General features: G+C 39.7%; 1 protein-coding gene across 1 annotated transcript; it reads left to right on the top strand.

Annotated features, from left to right (window-relative positions):
- The first annotated feature begins 4,251 nt into the window (after window positions 1-4,251).
- Window positions 4,252-6,103, top strand: rprma (reprimo, TP53 dependent G2 arrest mediator candidate a). Its single transcript, XM_037789064.1, has one exon. It carries the CDS (start codon window positions 5,217-5,219, stop codon window positions 5,523-5,525), a length of 309 nt encoding a protein of 102 aa, XP_037644992.1. The 5' UTR covers window positions 4,252-5,216; the 3' UTR covers window positions 5,526-6,103.
- The last annotated feature ends 16,903 nt before the right edge of the window (window positions 6,104-23,006 follow it).

The following is a 23,006-nucleotide window of genomic DNA, read 5'->3' as shown; positions in this document are numbered from 1 at the left end:
AATACTGGGATTAGTACTGCGATTTTTAGAGTAATGCATGCTAAATTGCGTGTGCATATATGTGTATGCATGTATATATTTATACAGTATATATATGTATATATTTTTTTTTTTAATTGTTTTTCATTGTCAGGAATTATTTATTATTTTTTTTATCCAGCAACCCAAAAATCAAAATCATTTCCCCTCACAGATTAGTGGTATTTTCTTTTCTTTTTTTTCAATACTATATTTATTGTTTTTTTTTGTTCATTTTGAAACAACAAAACAAAAATTCACAAACTGCTGTTATTTCTATTTCTGTAGGTGCATAAAACCAGAGTCAAATTCCTTGTATGTACATGGCAAATAAATTTGATTCTTATTAAAGCAAAAAACAAAACAAAAATAAAAAAACACAAAAAGCTGTAGAAACTGAAATAAAATGTGTACAATTCAATTGAAAGAGAGACAGTTTTGAGACATGCATAGTTAATTTCCTGGTAAGTTCAAAGGAAATCCTAGTTTTTCATTCATAAACTCCACGCAGAAACAAACAAACAAACAACTAAAACATCTATAGGCTAATTATACTTAAAGTTTCCCTTCTTTTTCTAAACAATAAAAAAAAAATTCAAGCCACTTACTTGGATATCCAACTGGAAGTAATCACAAAAACACAGCTCTGGTAAATGTAGGCGCATGCACCGACCACATTACTGTGATTAGTACTGCGTTTTTAGAGTAAAACATGTTAAATTGCAAGTGCATATATGTGTATATTTGTATATATGTATACAGTATATATATGTATTTTTTTCAAGGCTGTTTTCATATATGCAATCCACTGTTTGTAATTACAACAGTCTATAAACCAACTTTTAAGTAGATGAGCTTACAGACATATCCATCAAGTACACTATAGAGAAAACAACCTCAACATTCAAAACCAAAACAAAACCAAGAAAAGAAATAACAATAATAATAATGACAAAAAGAAAGAGTAGAGTTAAAAAACAAAACAACAAAGCAACATATAACACACTTAATAATAAATTTTTTTTAAAAAAACACAAAAAAAACACAATAATAATACAAAAATACAAGAGTAATAATAAATGACTTTCTTTTTTTCACTATCAGGAATTATGTATTACATTTTTTATCCAGCAACCCAATAATCAAAGAATAAAGACATTTCCCTCACAGATTAGCGGTATTTTCTTTTCTTTTTTTTCAATATTATATTTATTGTTTTGTTGTTAATTTTTAAATTACAGAACAAACGTTCACAAACGTCCCCAATATAATAACATTCTCGGTACAAAGAAACTTAACAAACCTAATATTAATATAAAATAAGCCAGTATAGATACAGGAAAAACACATTATATACAAAAAATAGATAAATAAGTAAAAAGAATATACACAAGTAAAAAAATTAAAATTAAAAACTTATATGTGTATATAAATAGATTTTATTTTATTGTTTTTAATTTTATTTTATTTTTTACTTGTGTATATTCTTTTTACTTATTTATCTATTTTTTGTATATAATATGTTTTTTCTTGTGTTTTTGTTTTGTTTTGTTTTGTTTTTTGCTTTAATCAGAATCAGATTTATTTGCCAAGTACATACAAGGAATTTGACTCTGGTTTTATGCATCTCTCTCAATGTACTTACACATAAATAGAAATAACAGCTAGGGACAAAGACAACAACGTTGGACAAATAAAGGTAAAGAATAGACAGGAATTCTGTGTACACAAGTAGTGAATATATATCTATAAAGCAACAGTGACCAACAATACAATAAGAAACCTTGTACCTTTGAGTTTAAGTTTCTGTATTTTTGATTGTCGTGGATGAGATGAATCCAGTAAATTAAAAGCATCTTAAAGCAGCAGTGAGTGGGTAGAATTGGAGCAAATATGAATTTAAAAAGTTATTTTTATAAAACGGTCACTATATCCTGACAGTAGTGCATGAGACAGGTAATCTAAAAAAATCATGTGCTTCTGTGTCCTCCGGTGTCGTCCGGTGTCCTCTGGTGTCCTCCGGTGTCCTCCGGTGATCCTATAATGGCATCTGCAAGATTTCACAGACCGGAGGAAAACAACCAATCAGAGCCGAGCTGGAGCCAGCCATCTCTGAGCAGCTGTCAATCACTCGAGACTCCGATCAAACGGTCAAACTAGGCAGCGCTGATCAAATATGAATCAATATTCTGTTACTGTAATGCCTATTTCTCGCCTCAAATGTTTTCAGAAACATCTTGTAGTGTACTGTTTAGCTGTAAAATTAGAAAGTTTGCTCCGGCTGGTGGGCGGTGCTTGGTATTTCCTCAACTGATCTCAACATGGCTGCTAGGTCACAAACTTTCTGTCGTGGATTGTCGTGCATCTTTTTCCAGGTATAATTTGCTTGTCATTTAGCTTAGGTCACCTACAATACAGTTATAAAAACATATTCTGACCCCTCTGTCATCTCAAGAAAAGCCTAAATGACTATGGGGATCTCTCTTTCTGTAATGAAAACCACAGTAGAGTGTTTTTTATTAACTCAGTAGGCTAGAATAATGAAAGATTTGTTAATATACTCTGCATTACATCCTAGTTGTGTAATATAAGCCGTCAATGTATTTGTTTTTACAAACTGCTTGTCCGCTTTTTATGTTGTTGTTTCCTTTGTTTGGTGAGCCAAAAACACATTTCCAACCTTGGTAGACAAAGATTTATTGTATTGTATTGTATTGTATTGTATGAGTTTCTAGTCTTACCATCTTGATGTATATAAGAAACCCTCCAGGGAGTCTTCACACTATTGATGTTTGTTTACACATAAGAACAACAGGAAGGCAGTAGGTTGAAGTATAGCATCCTGTAAAGTAATTTACAGTCAGGCAGTAGTAAAAAAAAAGCACTTAAATCAACACCATAAATTACATTCACCTTGGTGTGTGTGTGTGTGTGTTTGTCATGGGCCAATTAATTTAAATTGTCAGATTGACACTGTTGTCTACATCACAGCTATTTTAAGGTCTTCAGAGAGTCATGTTGAACAATGCTGCCATCTGCTGCTATTGATGAGAGACCTTCAGTGTTCGGTATTGGCCTCTGGGCAACGTAGTAGATCAAATCTAAGCCTGCAGCATTTAATTAACGTTCAGCAGTTCATGATAACTCTGATATTCTGTCAATGGAGTACTGTCACAGACTGCAAACGGCCTTTTCATTGGAAGCTCTTATCGTTATTTCATTGAAATCAACTATGATGCAACAGCTGACTAATACACAGATGTAGTAGACACACTGTGAGATAAATCTGAATAACACTCATAATTGCATATACAGTATAAAGATAAACAAACCTCGTGTCCACAGCAGACTCAAAGCATCCACTAGATGTCAGTGCCTGTCCTGGTTCCTCTTTGTTCCAGAGACGGAGTAAAGACTTCACGGCTTTTGTTCAGCTGCCTGGAAAATGTGTTGGGAAATTTTTGAAAAACATTTGAGTGACCAACACTTCCACTTGTTTTTATGTGTATGACATAATTTTGTTTTGAAATAATGTCTTATTATAATATGTTTACCATCAACATCTAAAGAACGTCTTCAACCTCTGCTTATTGTTCATTATGGAAGTAGTTGTTGCTTCCTTTCTTAGACATTTTGACATGTCACAGTAGGAAAAGCACAAATGTAAATAATGTAATGTATGATGGCTGAAATCTATTCAGTCGCTTCAGTTTCAGGGTCCTGGTATTGTACATGCTGACTCACTGTCACAATGGAGAACAAAGCCACTGGTTCCCCCCATGTTCGAAAGAAATGCAGGAAAAGTGCCCTCTTGTATGCCTCTATGGTAAATAAAACATGATAAAGTGTGCTCTAGAGTCTAGAGTGCCCTTCCAGTGGAGAAAATGAGATAAAGTGTCCTTCCAGTCGGGAAAACAAGATAAAGTGCCCTCTAGGTTGCCCATCCAGTGGAGAAAACAAGATAATTTGCCCTGTTGGATACCCCTACAGTAGATAAAACATGATAACGTGCCCTGTGGGCCCTTCCAGCGGAAGAAAATGTGATGCAGTGGCCTCTAGGGTGCCCTTCCAGTGGAGAAAACAAGACAAAGTGGCCTCTATGGTGCCCTTACAGTACAGAAAAGAAGATTAAGTGCCCTTCCAGCCGAGAAAATAAGATTAAGTGCCATCTATGATGCCTTTCCAGTGGAAAAATAAGATAAAGTGTCCGTGTCCTTTCAGAGGAGATAATGAGATGAAGTGCCTTCTGGGTGCCGTGCCAATGGAGAAGATGAGATGAAGTGCCCTCTAGGGTGTCCTTCTAGTGGAGGAAATGTGATAAAGGGCCCCCTTGGATGCCCCTACGGTAGATAAAACATGATAAAGTGCCCTGGGTGCCTTTCCAGTGGAGAAAACGAGATGTAGTGCCCCCTAGGGTGCCCTTAAATGGAGAAAATGTGATGCAATGCCCTCTATTTCATGCCTTTAAATGGAGAAAACGTAATGCAGTGCCATATATAGTCTGCCCTATACATGATTGAAAACTTTCTGCGCCCTGGTGCCCCCACCGCACGCAGCTGGTGCCCTTTGTTTTTATTTTTTTCGCCCCTGCCCCTCAGACAGCCAGAGTCTGCTACAGAGCAAAGCCTATATATAGCAACACCCTTTCCTTAATGTGCATGCTTATTAATTAATACAAATAGTTGCAGGCTGCATATTGTTAATGGTAACACTAGTAACTCAATGTATACATACACACAAATAGGCTACATTCATGAATGCATGCATGCACACACACCATCACATATCAGGCTGCACAAACAGAACATGATGTACTACATACAGCACACAGCCAGTGTTGATGGACACTCCTGGCACAGTGTGGCCGCATGGTGGCGCTCTTGCTGTGTCCTCCTGCCTCTCTATGGGGGTTTAACTCAGAGGCAGCCTGTTGTAGCCTATAACTGTCGGGGGTTGGTGGATTCATTCCTCTCTGAAACTGGCTCCAGACACCACATGAAAACCTCCAGTAATGCGATGCCAAAGCAGCTTGTTGAACTCCAGAAGAAGAAGAAGAAGCGCGCAGTCTGATCTGACAGGACTTCATCTTCCATCATCTTCATCAAGGATCTCTCTCTGCTTATACTCTCATCTCTTGCACTTGAAAGTTTGATTTCTTTTTTTTTTATATATATATATATAAATAAATAAAAGTGGAGATGAATAGCACCGGGTTCAACCAGACGGAGGTCGGACTGCTCAACAAGACCGAGGAGTTTTTCTGCTGCAACTTTTCCTCGGTGGTGACTGATAACGGCTTCGTGGCTGCAGCTCCGGATGAGAGGAGCCTGTTCGTCATGAGGGTGGTCCAGATCGCTGTCATGTGCGTGCTCTCCCTCACTGTGGTCTTTGGCATCTTCTTCCTGGGCTGCAACCTGCTCATAAAGTCAGAGGGGATGATCAACTTTCTAGTGACAGACAGGAGACCGTCTAAAGAAGCTGAGGCTGTCATTGTTGGAGCCTACTGACTGATGATGATGATGATGATGAGGATGAGGAACCTTTTCATGGTTTCATCTGCTGGATGATCAATAAGAAGACTTCATATTAGAAAAAACCCTCAGAGGTAACTAAACCCTGCTGGTGACTTTTTAAAAGACTCATTCAAGCATCTTTGATTATATTCAATCAAGCACTGATGTACTTTCAGCAGCCTTTGTCATGAAGTGGCTGCTCCAAAAAAACTCTCATATTGCATAATGCAAAGGAGAAATTAATGTGCAAACGTGCTGTATGTTGTATGTGTTTTTGCATACAATATGCATCATGTTAATCGGTGTATTTTTCTGGATTTCCTGTGTGAGTGTGCTATCTGCAGTGGGGCAGTGTATATCTTGTTAATTGGAGTATAAATTCGTTCTGTAATTAAAGTTTTCCTCTTAATTAAAGTCTATTTTTCTTCCATGAATGTAACCCTGGCTACACTCTGCCAAATGATTTAGATTTAAGAAATTAAAAGAGCTGAAAGAGCTGTTTAATTCAGGTAAATATACAAAAAAAAAGCATGATGATAAGACAGAGAATGTGTTATTAGTGCTATTTATCCAACAGGAAATTGGATGAATTATGTGCATTTATTTACTCAAATTGGCATCAAGAGTTTGTTTTCTCTGGAGCAGTGAGCAGATGAAAAGATTTAATTTGCTTTCTCCATTAATAGTCAAAATCTAAATGTTAATTAAATTCATTCAATTGAAAATCATTTCTATTTTATCTACTCGCTCCTTCCCATTATGTGAGGGTGTTGTTGTGTAAAAACTTGTGTTTTCTGTCCGAGGTCAGACTTTTTTGATCAATGCACAGCGTTTTACGTCCTTCCACCTTCCTGTCAAGGCATCTGCTGTGCTCTCTGCTCCTGGCTCACCTGGACACCGGCTCCCCAGGGTGAAACCAGCAGCCTCAGAAATGACTTGTCTTGTGTCGACCCGGGGAAGATGAAGCCACCGGGCAATATGCTGCTGTCTGATTGCCCACCTGTGCTCCACATGCAGAGTTATACCGCAACTAGTTTGAGTCTTGCTTTTTCTAAAAAAAAAAAAAAATGTGTCCTTCACCTCAGTTTCTCCATCCTTCTGCACCCTCTTCCGCTTGTCAAGGCCTTAATCTGTCTGATGATGGATGGCGGCAGCTTTCTGTCTCAGGCCACGCTCTGGATGTCCTCAAGCTGGAAGAAATTGAGACAATCATCCCAAAAAGTATTGCTAAAATGTTTTGTGAACTTTAAAGTGTGTGTAATAAGGCAGCGGTTAAAGTTGAAGGACGCAAAAGTGAATGTAAATTCATCCATCGCAAGCAAATTTATGGTTAACAATTTGAATTTCCACAGTTTTTTATGGGCTATCACATGTACAGCACAATTAAAACAACCTCTGTTCAATATGATCCAGTACAGTAGCAATGGAATAAAAACGTCCTTTGTGAAGCTGCGGGCTGCAACACGTTCTCGTCACATGCTGACGCTTTGTTAGATCCCTCAGTGTCACTTTTCGATCGCAGTAAACACGTGCTTAACGTTGAGAATTAAACAAAAACACTTGCGCAGGTTTAGGCAACAAAACAGCTTACTTAGGTTTAGGAAAGGAAGCTTATAGTGTTCAGTTTCTTGAGGCTGCGGTTCATAGAGATACATTCGAGTGCAATTTAATTTGTGGTGGGAAAATATTAAGTACATCTTGCAATACAGTACAATTTTATATATGTACAACACCACCAACATCAATGGCTTCAACACCTCTCTGGATCAGTCTCTTTCAAAACTATCAAAATATATCTATATCAATCAATATAACAAACACAGTATTTATTGCTACTGTATTGGATTGTAGTATATTTTACAGATGTTTTTATCTTGCCACCACAGTAATGGCGGCAAAGCTAGATGGTGGAACACGCAAAGCGGTTGCCGGCTTCGTCTATAGACGGCGGGGTGGTTTTGCTGCCTAAACCTAAAGAAGTCTTTTTGTTTGTGTTCTTCAAAACGTAACGTTTCATTCAGATTGAGAGCATCTCATTTCTTAAATTATTTTCAACCCTTTTTCTGTCTTGCCTTGTTCAAACCTCCAATAAGAAAAAAGGCTGCAATAGCTCATGATATCTACGTTCAAACAAGTCCTGTCAGAGCAGATCAAAAGCTGGCATGTTAAATATAGTATAAAATCCTACTGAATACATTTGCACCTCGATTTAAACTAGAAGATACATTTAGTTTATTATGATAATCTCATAACTGTGCAATGTGTGTGCCTGATTATACCTCTGCATAGTTAGAAGGTTAGATTAGATTATCTAAAATTAAGATTTTTATAATGGAAATGGGAATCTGAATCCAAACCTAATATAAATCAGACAAACATGTCTGGCTTTCTAAATTACAAAATAAAACCTCATTCCTAAAGAGAAAAAAATCAATAACCGGATTCCATATGTTATGTCGCAGTTAGTATAGAAGAGTGCGAACAACTTTAACACAATGCAAAGGGGAGAATGACTTTCTTTATGTCACACCATGTTTCCCTCTGCTGTGTGATTGCTTTCATTAGGGAGGGCTGGGAATAGCTTCCAGGAAAAACGTTGTGGCAGTTTAATATCCAGCAGAGAACAATCTTGTGTCTGCAGCTGAACCATTGTTAGTCTGTCCTGCGGTACGCATCTATTCAGACTGGATTCTCATCGATTTCGGAGAGCCTGCGAGAGGTGGATGTAAAGCTGGAGATTAAAGTTGAAGCATTTTTGTGGAGAGTCAGTTTCTTGATGGACGGTCGGTACTGCCAACTCAAAGATTACACACAGCTGTCTCGCACCAGTGCTCAGAGAGATTTAGGAGATATTAACAGCAAATAGTCATCTATACCCCTGGCACTCTTGCTGTCAGCAAACTGATAGTCCCCTGCAGGGTTTATGAGCAACTACTCAGATATTTGAACGTGCCGAAAGTTTTACTCTGCCAGGGCATAAGAAAAAACATGGTTTAATTCAGAACTTTTGCCTGGTTTTACAGTCTCACATTTCTTCCTTAAAGCAGAAAGTGTTCAAACAAGAGAAACTGAATAACATGTTCATCGTGTTCCTGCAGTCTGGTTAGTTATATCAAAAACAGCATCATCGTACTTTATCCAATGTCTATGTGAGCTGTGTTCAACTGTCACAGCATCGCCACTGCAGGGTGTTGATTGTGGGCTAAAAGAGGCTTCGGGTCCTGGTTTGCTCTCATGTGATTGGCTGTCGAGTCGAGGTCCAGTCGATGAACTGGATAGCGACTAAAAGCTCCAAATAGCAGCGAGGCAGCCACAATCATCTCCCCTGTTTGTTCTCCCACAGCTCCTCATACATCCCTCCTATGCTATGTTCTTACATTACTTCTACTGCTTTGTGGTGGGAGATACACTTCTCTATTGTTCATGTCAATACATTGTGGTTGTTTTAATATTACATTTTCCTCCACTCTATTTCTTTTCATGAAAATAATATTTCACGCACACAATATGGATTTTATACTGTGGTTCCTTTAAATCCATTCAGGCTTTAGTTAGATCTTTGACCCCAGTGGGAGCCACACTTTTGAAGGAGACTCTATAGATATTTTTCTTTTAAAGTGAATACAGGCTGTGAGATGCTGACATTTCCATCAGCAGCAATGTCTATTCAGTCTGAACCGAGCTGTTGCCGACATCATGCAGCGTCGGGCTTCTACGACAGCAGCAGTAATTGTAGAAGTCGAGTCAAGCTGTGATAAATTCACGCAGACTGGTTTTGAAGACTGATTCCATTAGTTGACGTGTTTGATTCCAGTTATGGGATGAGTCATGGCTCTGTTGTACCGCTGATTGTTTCACACTCAAACATCACAGGGATTTAACATCTGAACAGTCCTGTCACCAACACTTTACTGTAATCCACTGTGTGTGGGTGTGGGTATGAGGGGACAAAAACCTGTTCACTCAATGTAAACCATTATATTTGAAGAATAAGACTTTTTTTTGTTTCAGATTAGTTCAATTAAAGCCACACAAATTCAATTTCTATATTAACAATGGGTTAAATGACTACATATTTCAACACTTGTAGCTTGTGACGTCACTTATTGGTTTTTGGACTGCCGTTTTGAAGCCTTGAGTTTGGCATTTTGGCCGTTGCCATGGTGTTTTTTGCAACCAAAGTGACACGAGAGGGTTGAGCTAAATACAACCGAACTCTGAATAACATTTTTAAACGACCAAAATGTTATAATTAACTTTCATGAACTGAAAACACACTGTGAAAGGGTTAAAGTTGTAAGACAAAAACGTGGACAACTCCCAGACAATGCCTGGGAGTTGGATGGAGTTTTCCTTACCACTCCAACACCGTGGTAGCGACCTGTCAATCACAAGGTAGCCACGCCCTAAAGCATACCCTGCTTTATGGTCTATTTGACTCTAAATGGGACCATAATTTACTAAATGAACATCATGCTGTATTGAAGAAGACTTGAAACTAGCGATTGAGACCATAAACTCATGTTTACAATGTTTACTGAGGTAATAAATCAAGCTAATTCAAACTTAGCTTTGTATTTTCAAATTAAAAGTCCAAGTGAAGTCAGGAGTCATTGGTGTTAAATTCCAAGTCACGTTGTAAGTTGATTTTGATTTTGTCAAGTCGAGTCTAAAGTCATCAATTTTGTGACTCAAGTCCAAGTCATGTGACTCGAGTCCACACCTCTGCATCATAAACTAGCTAGCTAAGATATTCCTTAAGTTTTATTAGTGCAATCCGATTTAGTGAATCACTAGTTTGAAACTATAGCAAGTAGTTGCTAAGAACTTAGGAGGGATATAAACACAAAATTAGTAATGGATTTAGGAATAGCTGGTAGAACCTGATCCAGATAATTCCTTCAGGAGTTGGTGGAGACCAAAATAGAGTTAAAAGGAGACATGAATATTGGACTTACATTTGTTTGCTGGACAGAAACACTAATGTTGCTCCATGCTGGGATTTTTAGCTTGCTGAGGAGTTCTGCCCCAACTGGTCAAAAATAACTGATTGGTGCAGGTTTAAGGTTCGGATTAGGATAAGGGTGGGATTATGCATCTAGTGGTTATAGTAAAAGCTGGGTAAGACTCCAGTAAATGAATGTAAGTGAAACAAATGTACTCTTGTAATGAGAAACTTCAAACTAAATAATTTCCTATTTGAATAAACTTTGCCTTTCTTTACACAACAGTGACACAATGCAGCATCATTACAGACAACCAGCAGGAACTCATTATTTATTGCAGTCATGCAAATGAGTGTTGCTTGCTTTAGAAATAATAGCTGTGATGATGTGATATTGACCCTGAAATCCATTTCAATCCTTGCGTGAGCGTGTTTCAGGCTTTATTGACCTTCTAATCATGCGGCTCTCTGGCAGCTACGTACATCAGCTTCAGCTCAGCCTTGCCTCTGAAAGCCAACTATTACTTTTGCTTTCAGAGGAAGGTTTCTCTATACACCATTACCACAAAGGTAATAACTTTTTCAAGAAAACACTCAAACGCACAGATTGAGTTTCAAGTGATTGTTTTTTTTTTACAGTAAGAAAAACTTTCAAGGGAGCCTTCAAACTCACTGCTGGAGATTGTGTGAACTTTGCTACCATTTGTTATTGGTATGAATACAGTTTGAGTCAGTGTACAATGCTTTCTGAATCATTTTTTTATCTCAGTGAATTAATAATTACTTGAAGTATTCCTCAGCCACCATGTTTTAAAGAGCTTAAGTAGTACACTCTGTAAGCATACTCTGCCACTATTCAGCTTAATGCCCTGAGCCTAAGCAAAGACGCCATTAACTGTCATTTTCTAAATCCACTCCGACTTTGCAAATCACATTTTTAATGCCTGTTAGCTCGGGGATAACCATCAATAATGTATGGTAGGTGTGAGAAGCAAAGCCTCCTAATCGTTCAGCAAGATGTTTAATAGAAATATGCATTATTCAGCCCACAGCTTGTCTCGGCACGCATGACCCATATCTGTCTGCTGTTTATATCGTAGGTCATGCATGTTTGGTTACTACTGTTCTCACTTTTCTCAGGCTGTTCTCATACACCGTTCGTAGCTATACCTATGAAAACAATGCACTGGACTTTTCATTGGACTTTCACCCAGGAGACCGTTGTTCGTATCCAAACTGGTGTCTCAATTTGTGTACTTCCGTACTTGCACTTCGTCAAAACGGTCAAAACGGTCAAAACGGTCAAAACGTTGAGTGTGAAACATTTCTCACCCTCAACGGTCACCATCTTTGCTACGTAGCGGAAGGGGAGGGGCCACCAACCTATTACAAACTTGTGAAAATGGCAGGCGAGGAAGCTGCAGTGGTTGCGATTGAGAGACAGAGATATTTTGAAAAGACTGTATGCATGTAACGAGCAGAAATTGACACATGTTGCTGGACATCCATAGGAAAATTCAGGAAAAATTAGGAATTACTTTTCATAGGATATCATACAAACCGCTGTATGTATGAGGATAAGTTGCTTTTCAAGCATCTATGCAACAGTTTTTTTTTATTGATGCAAAATAACATTACAAAAAGACATGGGACAATTGGACAGTGTTAAAACATACAGACATTAGGACATTAAGACAAGTACAGTACACTACAACAGATTATATTGAAGTGGGAGTTTGAGTACGGCCAGTGTTGTGACGTGACGTGTAAGATTATGTGAGTTGTGTTTGCAATGAGGATGGCTATTGGCTATTGAGTAATGATAAAGAAAAGAGGGGAAAAGACAAGGTAGGGAGGATAACGAATAATGATAATGATAAGTAGTAGTAATGATTTAAATGTTTCATGATTTTATTATAAAAAGGAAACAGTAAAAAGGATGTGGGCGTTTTTGTTGGAATTGTCTCGGTGGGCCACCTCCAGACCCATCGGAGGGGATCTTGTCCACCACTAAACTTCTTATCTGTGATCGCCCCCAGACCCGTAGGAGGGAGTTGGTGGAGATTTATTTTTTTCTTTCTTTTTTTGTCCCTTAAATTTTATATCTCCGTCCAACCAGCCCAATCTCTGTCGTTATTATTTAATTTCATTTAATCATTTTCACCTTTGGGTAAGGAAATCCAGCTTCCTGCACTAAGCCCACAGGTGCACCCAACATCCGCCAGCCACTTAACAGGGGCCTACACATCGGCCACTGCAGGACTTGACTGTGATGTTTATAATAAATAATTTATACTAATACTTATTACTTAATACCATCATCATCCCAGGAACAAAAAAGGAAAACAGGAAAGAAAAAAAAAAATCATATACACATACACACTATGCAACAAAGTTAAGCTCACCCAAGAATCTTGTTGTGGTTGTATACAACATGCTAGAGGGGCTAACTGTACAACGACTCATATCCTGAATACGCTGTCACAACAAGAGATACTCAGGGGAAATGCTGTAAAGCCCAACATCACCTGTGTGTAACCTTTGGACATTTTCTCCCGCTACAGTATTTCTATTTTAAAGATGACTTCAGCACCCACTGGCGCTCTTCTTCCTTTTTCCTTCCATTTCCTGACCTGTAGCTATGACTCAAGTGTATGAGAACATGTATTTTTCATCAAACTGTTGAAAAGGTCTCTGAGATGATTGTGCACACAGAGCTCTTTGTGTTGAGACCTGACAGGTGGTTTCAGGGCACCTCAAGACCTCGGCTCCACACCTGGCTCACACTGTCAACGCTGATATTGACTCATCCTCAGGCCTTATGCCATCATCATCATCACCATCACCATCACTTTATCCTCTGACACCTGGCCGACACAGAGAAGCTGTTACTGACTCACAAGTTTCGCCAGATGAAGGAAAACATGATTGTGTCTAAAGCAGAACAAGAATACTGAAAAATATCCATTATTAATGATGTTGAATATGATATTTACAAACACAAGATTGCTTCTTACATACCACAAAATGAAACACTGTGTAAATCATAATTATTATGTTTTCAAATGTCCTTTCCGCCACTCTTGGCTGAGCAAAGATACACTGATGAGAAGCATTCTCTTCAGACCTTACTGTAGAAATCAGCGGTGACAGTTTGGACCTGCCTGCCAAGATAGCCGTGTCCTGCCTGCCTGTGTGGCGCACTCCCGAGCCCCAGCTGTCAGCTGCACTCAGTCACTGTACCAGTTATGAACCACCTTTGGCTAAAGCCATTCTTTAACACTACATACAGTATATCCTCCCATGACCATCTTCTAATCACAGCATCGTTTCTACTCTACAGGATTTATGCATAATGACGCTTTTAAAATCCAATTTTTACATGGAAAATCAATCTTTGTAGGAGATTGTAGAAGGTTTTACGGTGTATATAAGGGAGCACCGGGTTCATAAACTATACTGTTGACATATACAGCATGGAGAGTAATCTGATTTGCCAGCCGAGCAGCATCCCGTGTTTCAGATCAGATGCTATACCTTAGGAATTCATGCCTACTGGTGCACCTCCTGGTTCTGTCACAGCACATGATAGTAAGCCGGAGTGCTGTATGATAAAAACCTCTACAGGGTCATGACTTATTGAGCTTCCTCAAATTGCTTCTCACAGTACTGCAAGCTCTTCCTCCCTCAGGCCTGGCTCCATTATCGCCTGGCTCTGTCTGCAGGTGCTCACCGGTCACATCACTTACTTCCTCCATTTAAGCTATATATGCTGCAGCTCCTGAGAAAACAACCACACTGCATACTGCTGATAACCTCCCAGCCCAGTTGCACAGCAGTTGGTGAAATAGTCATGAAATTTAATGTATTGACTCCATACTTCCATACTTAAGTTACGTCACACCTGTAGTTATTGTATTCCAAACCACAATCTTTTCTTAAACTTAACCCAACACATTCGCACTCCCTACTCGTCAAATACCGCCACTTGGTCAGTGCCCCTCGGCATCGGAGACTGACGCACGGGGTACCACTCTTGCATTACTTTTTACATTAAGTAACATAACATGCATAGTGTCCTATCAAAATAAACTTCTATTTTCACAGAAAGTTAGGTTTAGGCAACACAATCACTTAGTTAGGGTTAGGAAACGGTCGTGGGGTGCTGCCCAATCGGTGGTATTTGATGAGTTGGTAGTGAGACTGGGTTGCCAACCAGGTAGTTTTGTTGCCTAAACCTAACCAAGTGGTTTCCTGTGAAGACAGTTTATTTTGAAAAGACTGTATGCAAACCACAAGTCAAAGTTGATTTATTTGTCACGTAACTTCCATACTTAACTTACAGCACTTCCGGAGTCATTTTAACCCAAACCACGATCTTTTCCTAAACCTAACTAAGTAGTTTTTGTCTCATAACTTCCGTATTTAAGTTACACCATATCCGGTGTTATTTAAACCCAAATCACAATCTTTTCCTAAATCTAACTAAGTAGTGTTGTCGCCTAAGCCTTACCAAGTTGATCTATTCCTAAACCTAGTTTTATTTTGAAAAGACTGGAGCGGAAATTGACAGGCAAAATGTGCAAAATGCGTCATGTGTTGCTGGAAATTCGTAGGAAAGCGCATAAAACATACATTGTTAAAAGTCATGCTGGACGTCACGAAAAAATGTGTCTATGTACACATATCAAATAGATGACAATTTGCCGTGAGACTGTTTTGCAGCATCCATACAGGCAATTCCACCACAAACACTGTCACATAATAATTATAAGGAGAGTAATAAAGTTGAATTGTGCCACTGTTAATGGCATATTGGTAAGTTAAAAAGGATAACAACTAACTAACAAAACTTTCTAAATGACAATTCTGTCTTTGTGAAAGAGAACAATAACTCCCATGCATCATCTTTTATAAAAGACAGAATCCTGAAAGGGGAGACTTGGTGAGCAAAGATAAGCAGCTGCATTTAGAGAGCAGATCTATCATAAAGCAGACGAGATACACGAGGGAGACAGATAGAGGGAAAAGTAAAGATTAAAAGGAGAAGGAAGTTAAAGTAAATGAGTCAGAAAAAGTGGTGTGACTTATGAAAATGTTGCTCTGTGACAATGATGTTATCTGAGTGCAGAAAAAGGAGTGTCAATCACTCAGTGTCGGAATCATCCACTTCACTTCACAAGCTGTGTCTAACTTCACAGCCGCTGAACGGGATGACATTCGAAAATGTCACTAATAGAACACCGCCGGTCCCGGTTACAGTCAATGTATGGGCAGCAGCAGAGGAATCAGTTGTTATTTACAGCAGTCGTCCCCAACCAGGGGTCAGATCCAAAGATCTCAGGGGTCGCACCAGGATTTGTCTACTCTGAGGTTGTCAAAATTACATTTGCACACATATAACTAAAATAACCTAACTAATTAAAAAGATATATATATTTTTTTAGGGCTGTCAATCAATTCAAATATTAAATTGCGATTAATCACATGATTGCCCATGATTAATCGCGATTAATTGCAAATTAATCACACATTTTTTATCTGCTCAAAATGTACCTTAAAGGGAGATTAACATGGGAGTGGGCAAATATGCTTGCTTTATGCAAATATATGTATATATGTATTATTGGAAATCAGTTAACAACACAAAACAATGAAAAATATTGTCCAGAAACCCTCACAGGTACTGCATTTAGCATACAAAATATGCTCAAATCATAACATGGCTAACTCAAACCCAACAGGCAACAACAGCTGTCAGTGTGTCAGTGTGCTGACGTGACTATGACTTGCCCCAAACTGCATGTGATTATCATAAAGTGGGCATGTCTGTAAAGGGGAGACTCGTGGGTACCCATAGAACCCATTTTCATTCACATATCTTGAGGTCAGAGGTCAAGGGACCCCTTTGAAAATGACCATGCCAGTTTTTCCTTGCCAAAATATAGCGCAAGTTTGGAGTGTTATTTAACCTCCTTCGCGATGAGCTAGTATGAAGTATATTGGTTAGTACCAATGGATTCCTTAGGTTTTCTAGTTTCATATGATGCCAGTATCTTCACTCTAGCTTAAAAACTGAGCCCAAAACAACCTCTGGAAAAACAATTTTGTTAATGGGTTAAAGAAATTAGTGGCGTTAAAACAAATTCGCTACTTAATAGTCCACAGTCTATTCAAACCCGGTGTTTGTGTTGCACACAGTTGCAGTTAAAGATCAGGCTACACTAATATTATTAGTATTATACTTGTAAAGATTCCAGAGGTGGCTGCGTAGGATTGTTTCTGATTCGTGTGATCCAAACATTTCCAATAACTCCAGTACATTGTTAAGTCGAAAAGTCGAAATTAATTGAAAAAAAGATAGATGTAATCATTTCCAAAATTCACAACATGTTTTTATCTAACAAAATATTCTGGTTCAACCCATATTTGTTGGCGTTTAGCCTTTCAAAAACAACATTTTCACTGTGGTCAAAAACCTATTTGCTCTCCCGCTTGCACTATAAATTACATTTATTTAACCACAATAACAAAAAATATTTTGGCTCTAACACTTTTATAGTAAAATTAATTAAGTTGTAATGTTTTTATGTTATGTATTATGTATCTGCATTCGCTTGGCGAGTCTGTCAAGACATTATCACTTTATGTTGACGAAATTGACAAGTTCTATTCATTAAAGAAAGTAGATTTAATAGAAGAAAGACTAACTCATTTAATACACTGAAACACCTTATTCAAATTGAGGATTTTGTTCAAGGATTTGTAATTTTTTTTAAGGGCGATGACGTCAGAAAATGTGGGGCGGTGGGACTCAGCTTTTCTCGGATACAAGTTGGGGGGGGGCTTCAATGAAAATAGGTTGGGAACCACTGGTTTACAGTAGCAATGCATGCTAAATCCGTTGTGTTATTTCACAGCTCTACGTGCCAAAATAACAGTGAATAATCTAGGAAATGGATTTTTGTTAACAACTACAACCACCCCGATAACATCTTCCTTTCAGGGTCCTTTTGTTATCTCCACTGTAGCGACACCTTTGTCTCTTGTGCTCACATGCTATGAGGGTCAGCATCACAAGTGCAGGAGTGTTGCAGGAGTGTGCGTGAAGTGACATCGCAGCCTAGCAGAGCCACACCTTACCACACAACAGCTGTCACAGAGGATCAGCATCCAGCCCGCCACACTGCAGGAGCCGCTTCCTCAAAGACCTCTGCTGTTCTGTTGTCCTCACTGTTTATTCTTAACGAATGAAAGGTCACCTGCATCACATGACCAATAAAGTCCCGCCTGTTTGAGTGTGTCGGTTTGCATCAGCTCCAGTTAGTTAGTCCCACAAAGCTGATTTTTGTGGGTTATTCAAAGTATATTTTCAGTTAAAGAGGAACTATTATGCTTATTTTAAGGTGCATACTAGTATTTTGGGTTTCTACTAAAACATGTTTACATGCTTTAACATTAAAAAATGCTTTATTTTTCACCAATATGAGCACACATTTCTTAAGCAGATGCATTTAAAGAGGACCTATTATGCTCATTTTCAGGTGCATACTTGTATTTTTGGTTCCCCCCCTCCAAAAAGCCCAGTCTGCTCTGATTGGTCAGCTGGCCCACTCTGTTGTGATCGGTCAACCAAAACCAAACTCTTCAGACTCCACTCCAGCTCCGCTGTAATTAGCTTTGTTTGAGGGCGTGCCAAACTAGCCGCGAGGCAGGTATTATGTAAATGTGTTACTTGGTAACATCACCACGTTACGGAAGAAAAGGCGGACTTCAATTAAGGCGTTTTCAGGCAGTTCAGGAGCAGTGTTTCTGTGGGGGAGAGTGACTCCTTTTGGCCTGGACTTCTGGCTGTGTAACTTTGCAGCTTTTACATGCACAAAAAACTATATATCATATTAAAGGAAAGGGGAAAAGCACAAAAGCATAATAGGTCCTCTTTAAAATAGGGTTTTTCACACCCCCAAATTAATACCAGCTAGAGTGACGCCACACATCACACCAGTTCCCCTTGAACATCGTCTGAAATCTAACATATCATTTTAATCAGTAATCACAAATATGCCGTTTAGCTTGTAAGTAGCTCTTATTAAATGTCATAAATGCGCTACAGCTCCTCTAAAGCACCAGTCATCCAATCAAGCATTTCAGATATGATTAGCCTATTCATGACTATCCTATGTGACCTCATTCCATTTACATTGAGACTGAGCTGCCACCCATTTAAAAAACAAAAGCTGCATGGCTGTAATGCTGTGGATTATCCAGGCAGCTGCTTGAGTCGCCACATAAAAGGTTAGATCTCAGGGCTTTGCACCTGGCTAGTGTCAGAGATGCTTTGATCTATTTCTTTGCTTGTTTTCCCCTCTTTGTAACCATTAAACAGCTCTCTGGTCCCTGTGAGAGGAAATTGATTTGTGATTAAAAAAAGGAAAGAGGAGGAGAGGCTTCTTTGTGTCCAAACAGACTCCCAGTTGTGTGGGTGGCTTTTACAGTATAGAGAGTAGAGTGTCTGTGACCAGGCGACGACGTCTACATTATCAGCTAAATCTAAGAGCAGTTTAAGTGTAAAAGTGTCCCCACTAGCATTTTCACGTTAGCAGTAACTGCTTTTCTGAGATGTCAATCACTAATTTATGAAAGCAAAGTCACCTGACAAGATAAAATTAAGTGTAGGTCAAAGGGTAGGTCCAGATTTCTTTCCAGATGCATATGCATGTTGAAAGAGGGGATATCCTACAAAAAAAGTTTGCAACATTGGTAGATACCCACTTGATTTGGCATCAGCTGAAAGGTGGACTTGGTTATTTGGAGTCCGCCATGTTGCACTACCATGTTTCAACAGTAGCCCAGAACGGACAAAACAAACTTTGTTATCTTTTCCTGCTTGGGCCGGAGTCGATAATGTTACTTGTTTCCATCGCCGCCGCTCTCTCTCTCTCTCTCTCTCATGCTTCACCACTCATTTCCCACGTACACACTCACTCTACGTGCTGGCTCTGCTCCAAATGACCTGCTGCTCTTACAACAACTGGCTCTAGAGAGGGCCATTTGAGTTTTTGTGTCGGCCACCGTAGCTCTCCTCTCCAACACGCTTGGCACACGGGAGAGGCTTCAGTTGGTTGCAATCTCCTCAACTCACCGCCAGATACCGCCAGATCCTACACACTGGACCTTTAAGCCGAAGTTATACTTTCCACGTCCGCGAGTACGCAAAGGTCTGCTAGGGTCCATGTGACATAAATGTTGTCATCAGAGGGTGTACGCAAAGGCTCTGTGGGGACATCCGTGTACTGCCAATTTGTTGTGACCGTGTGGACAGTCTGCACGACCACTATGCTACAAGTGGTGCCATATCAATCTTCTGCACATGTGTGGAACGCGTCCCCACATCTGTCTGTGTACACTTCCGTTTGGGAGTATAACCTACATGTTATCATCCCAACTCATCACATACTGCCACTTTGTCATGCCTATTGGCGCCACTTTAGGGAACAAAACCAATTAGTTGGGTATAGGAAAAATGGTTGGGCTTAAAATACTATATTTGTCAAGTGAAAATGAAACCGAACGTTGTGAACAACGTGAAACTTAACACACGAGACACAAACAGCGGTCTCCTGGTTGAAAGCCTGGTGTTTGTTGGACCCATCCACCTCCCCTCCTCTCCGCCCAGTGTGTGTCTTTTTTCTCATTTCTGCGGATTGGTTTACATTGTAGTTAATGGAACGCGCGGTGCGTCTCATACCGGCACTAAAGGGTGCCTTGTGCGGCGGTATCACACGCCGACGTCCGTGACAAAGTGTCAGTATTTGGCGCCATGGAAATAACCAAGGCTTTAGAGTTGCACAAAGAAGAGATTCATGCAGTGTGGACAACCAACCAATAACTACGCATGTTCAGAGAGGACCTGAGGTGACTATTAGACATGGTGAGATTGCTTATAAAGACAATGGCTAGATGTGAATGGGCGCAAATACAGTAGACGCAAATTCCCCCAGTTACAGCACAAATGGCAAAGGCAAAAAACGGTAAAGAAGAGTCCATGTGAGTTCAATGTTTCAACTTGAGCAAAAAAAATGTCACTTATCCCGAGGTTTTATGAACTCCATAAACATATGTGACGAGAGGAAAAAGAGAAATTGGAGAAAAATGACTGAATGTTTCTGGTGGCGAGTTCTGAGATCAATCAGCTGAACACAAACACACACAGCACTCCGACACACACGGTAGGTATGTACTTTGCTAGCTAGATTACAGCTAATATCTGTGCAGTTGGCTGGATGTTTAGGGTGAATAAACACAGACTGCAGAGACGGTCCAGTGGTCAAATTCACACAAAGAACACCAGGCAATCATTACCTTTGCTTTCTCTCTGAAAACACATTTATGGATGCATGTGTGTGTGTTATCATATACTACATGTAACAGCGTCATTATATACCTCTATATTTAGTTCTCTGGTTGTTATAATTACACAAAATTGATCTGGTTAGAGTTTATTTTGACTGGGAGAACCTCCAAACTCCAGAATATGTGAAGACGTACAGAGCCCCTCCTCATTGGTGTTATCAGCCGCTATAAGCCCTATAAATGTTGGTCACTAGGGGCCTACTACACCCACCAGTAGGTTTTATCATCTATTCACATGGTAGGTCACTGAAATAAGGTTGAAAAGATCACAACAGCGACCTCTAGCGACCGTACTAATCATGACAGGAGCAGAAGCGGAAGTCAGGCGCTGTAGTATAGACAGTGTGAAACTCCTTAAGGGGTGGAAATTGGGGAAGAAGTTGTAGTTTTTTTTTTGCCTAAATCTAAAGAAGTTCTAGTTTTATTGCCTGAACCCTAAAGGAGCCTTTTTGTTTGTGTTCAAAACATGACGTTTCTTTCATTTTTACATGTTAGAACGTGTTGCTTTTAAGTTTCACTTTTACAATTTAGTGGGCGTAGTAGGCCCCTATTGCTTATAGTGACTCATAACTCCTATTTAATGGCCTGATAACAGTCAAATCAGGTGCAGGTCCCTACTATGAATCCCCTTTGCCCCTTCCCCTGTCCCCTTTTGTATAATTATTCTGTGGGAGAGGTGGGCTTCTGGTTAATATTTAACCACGGCGCTCCCCCTTTTTGTACAATTATCCTGTGGGAGAGGATCTGGAGCGGTCATAAACTATGTGTTTATCAGAATAAACAGAGGCCAGTCATAAAGAGATCCCGGTGTCACGGTGTCTTTGCTATGTGACCAACACAACGCAGAAGTCCACCGCTCACATACAGAAAGTAATAACTATACTGCCACACAGTCCCGGACAACATCTGAGCACGCATATGTCATCTTTTTTCCAAAATCTTTGTGTTACCCATCCTATAGTTAATAAATCCATGTGACAACCGTTTTTTAAAAAAGCTCAATTTTTGGGTGAGACGAAAAAGTCAGCTTAATGTGGATGGAGGGCCGAAATGGAGAAAAAATGGATGCATTTTCAAATTTGGATGGCTAGCTCATCCCGGACTGGCATGAACCAGGCAGGTCGGAGAGTGTGAGGGAGCTCTAATGTGGACGTACTCATAAAGTGTGGAAGTGAAGGTGTTTAGAGTGCTAACAGCCTGCCACGCCACTGCCGCTGTGAGAAAGGTGCGAGAGCGTTATGGCGGTCATTAATCTGAGCCCTGTAGTCGCAGCCTGTCTCAGCAGCTGCAGCTGGTGTGCACCGTTTTAGTCTGACTCTCTGACCTCCTCCCCTCCACCACTTGCAGACCTGATCACATCCCTTGACGGCGCCTCGGGGCTTCACCTGACCGATGGTGCCTTTCACTACACCTCTCATCACACGTTCACCTGTCAATGGGACTCGCTCCGGTGCCTGACACACAGCATCTGTCCCGTCTGTGTCCTTTTCAGACCTGCTAAAGTCACAGCTGCTGAAGTTTTAGTAGCTTGTCGACAACTTAAAATAACATTTTCTTGGCACATTCGCGTTCTCTAACGCCGTTAAATTATCATGGTTGTACAGTAAATATGAATCTACAGCCAGGAGAAACAGAAGTAACAACATCTGCTCATCAGCACCTCTAAAGCTCTAAAGCATTTTGATGAGCTCTAGAGAGGCTGCTGGCTGGATTTTGTTACCTTTAGACAGAGCCAGGCTAGCTGTTTACCCCTGTTTCCAGTCTTCATGCTAAGCTAAGCCAACCAGCTGCTGGTTGTAGCTTCATATTTACTGTACACACATGAGAGTTGTATCAACCTTCAATGGCGAATTTTCCAAAACGTCGAGCTATTCCTTTCAATCATTGATTCTCAAATTGGGGTTCAGGGACCCCCAGGGGTCCGTGGCACTCTGTCAGGGGGTCCACAAAATAATATGCTATAAATTATACAATTGTGCTGAATCATTAAAAAGTGCTACAGATGGGGACCATTTACGCCAAAAAAACAAGCATATTGTGTCCATTACTCCCATCCACACTTTTAGAAACTCTGATATGATTATAACACACAGCAATAAGTTCATTATGTTTTAGTT

Source organism: Sebastes umbrosus, chromosome 13, assembly GCF_015220745.1.
Source record: "Sebastes umbrosus isolate fSebUmb1 chromosome 13, fSebUmb1.pri, whole genome shotgun sequence".
NCBI lineage: Eukaryota > Metazoa > Chordata > Actinopteri > Perciformes > Sebastidae > Sebastes > Sebastes umbrosus.
This window is presented reverse-complemented; position numbering and strand designations above follow the sequence as displayed.

Bases quoted from the DNA above. Each gene is read 5' to 3' on its own strand.
- rprma (XM_037789064.1), top strand. From the start codon at position 5,217: ATGAATAGCACCGGGTTCAACCAGACGGAGGTCGGACTGCTCAACAAG.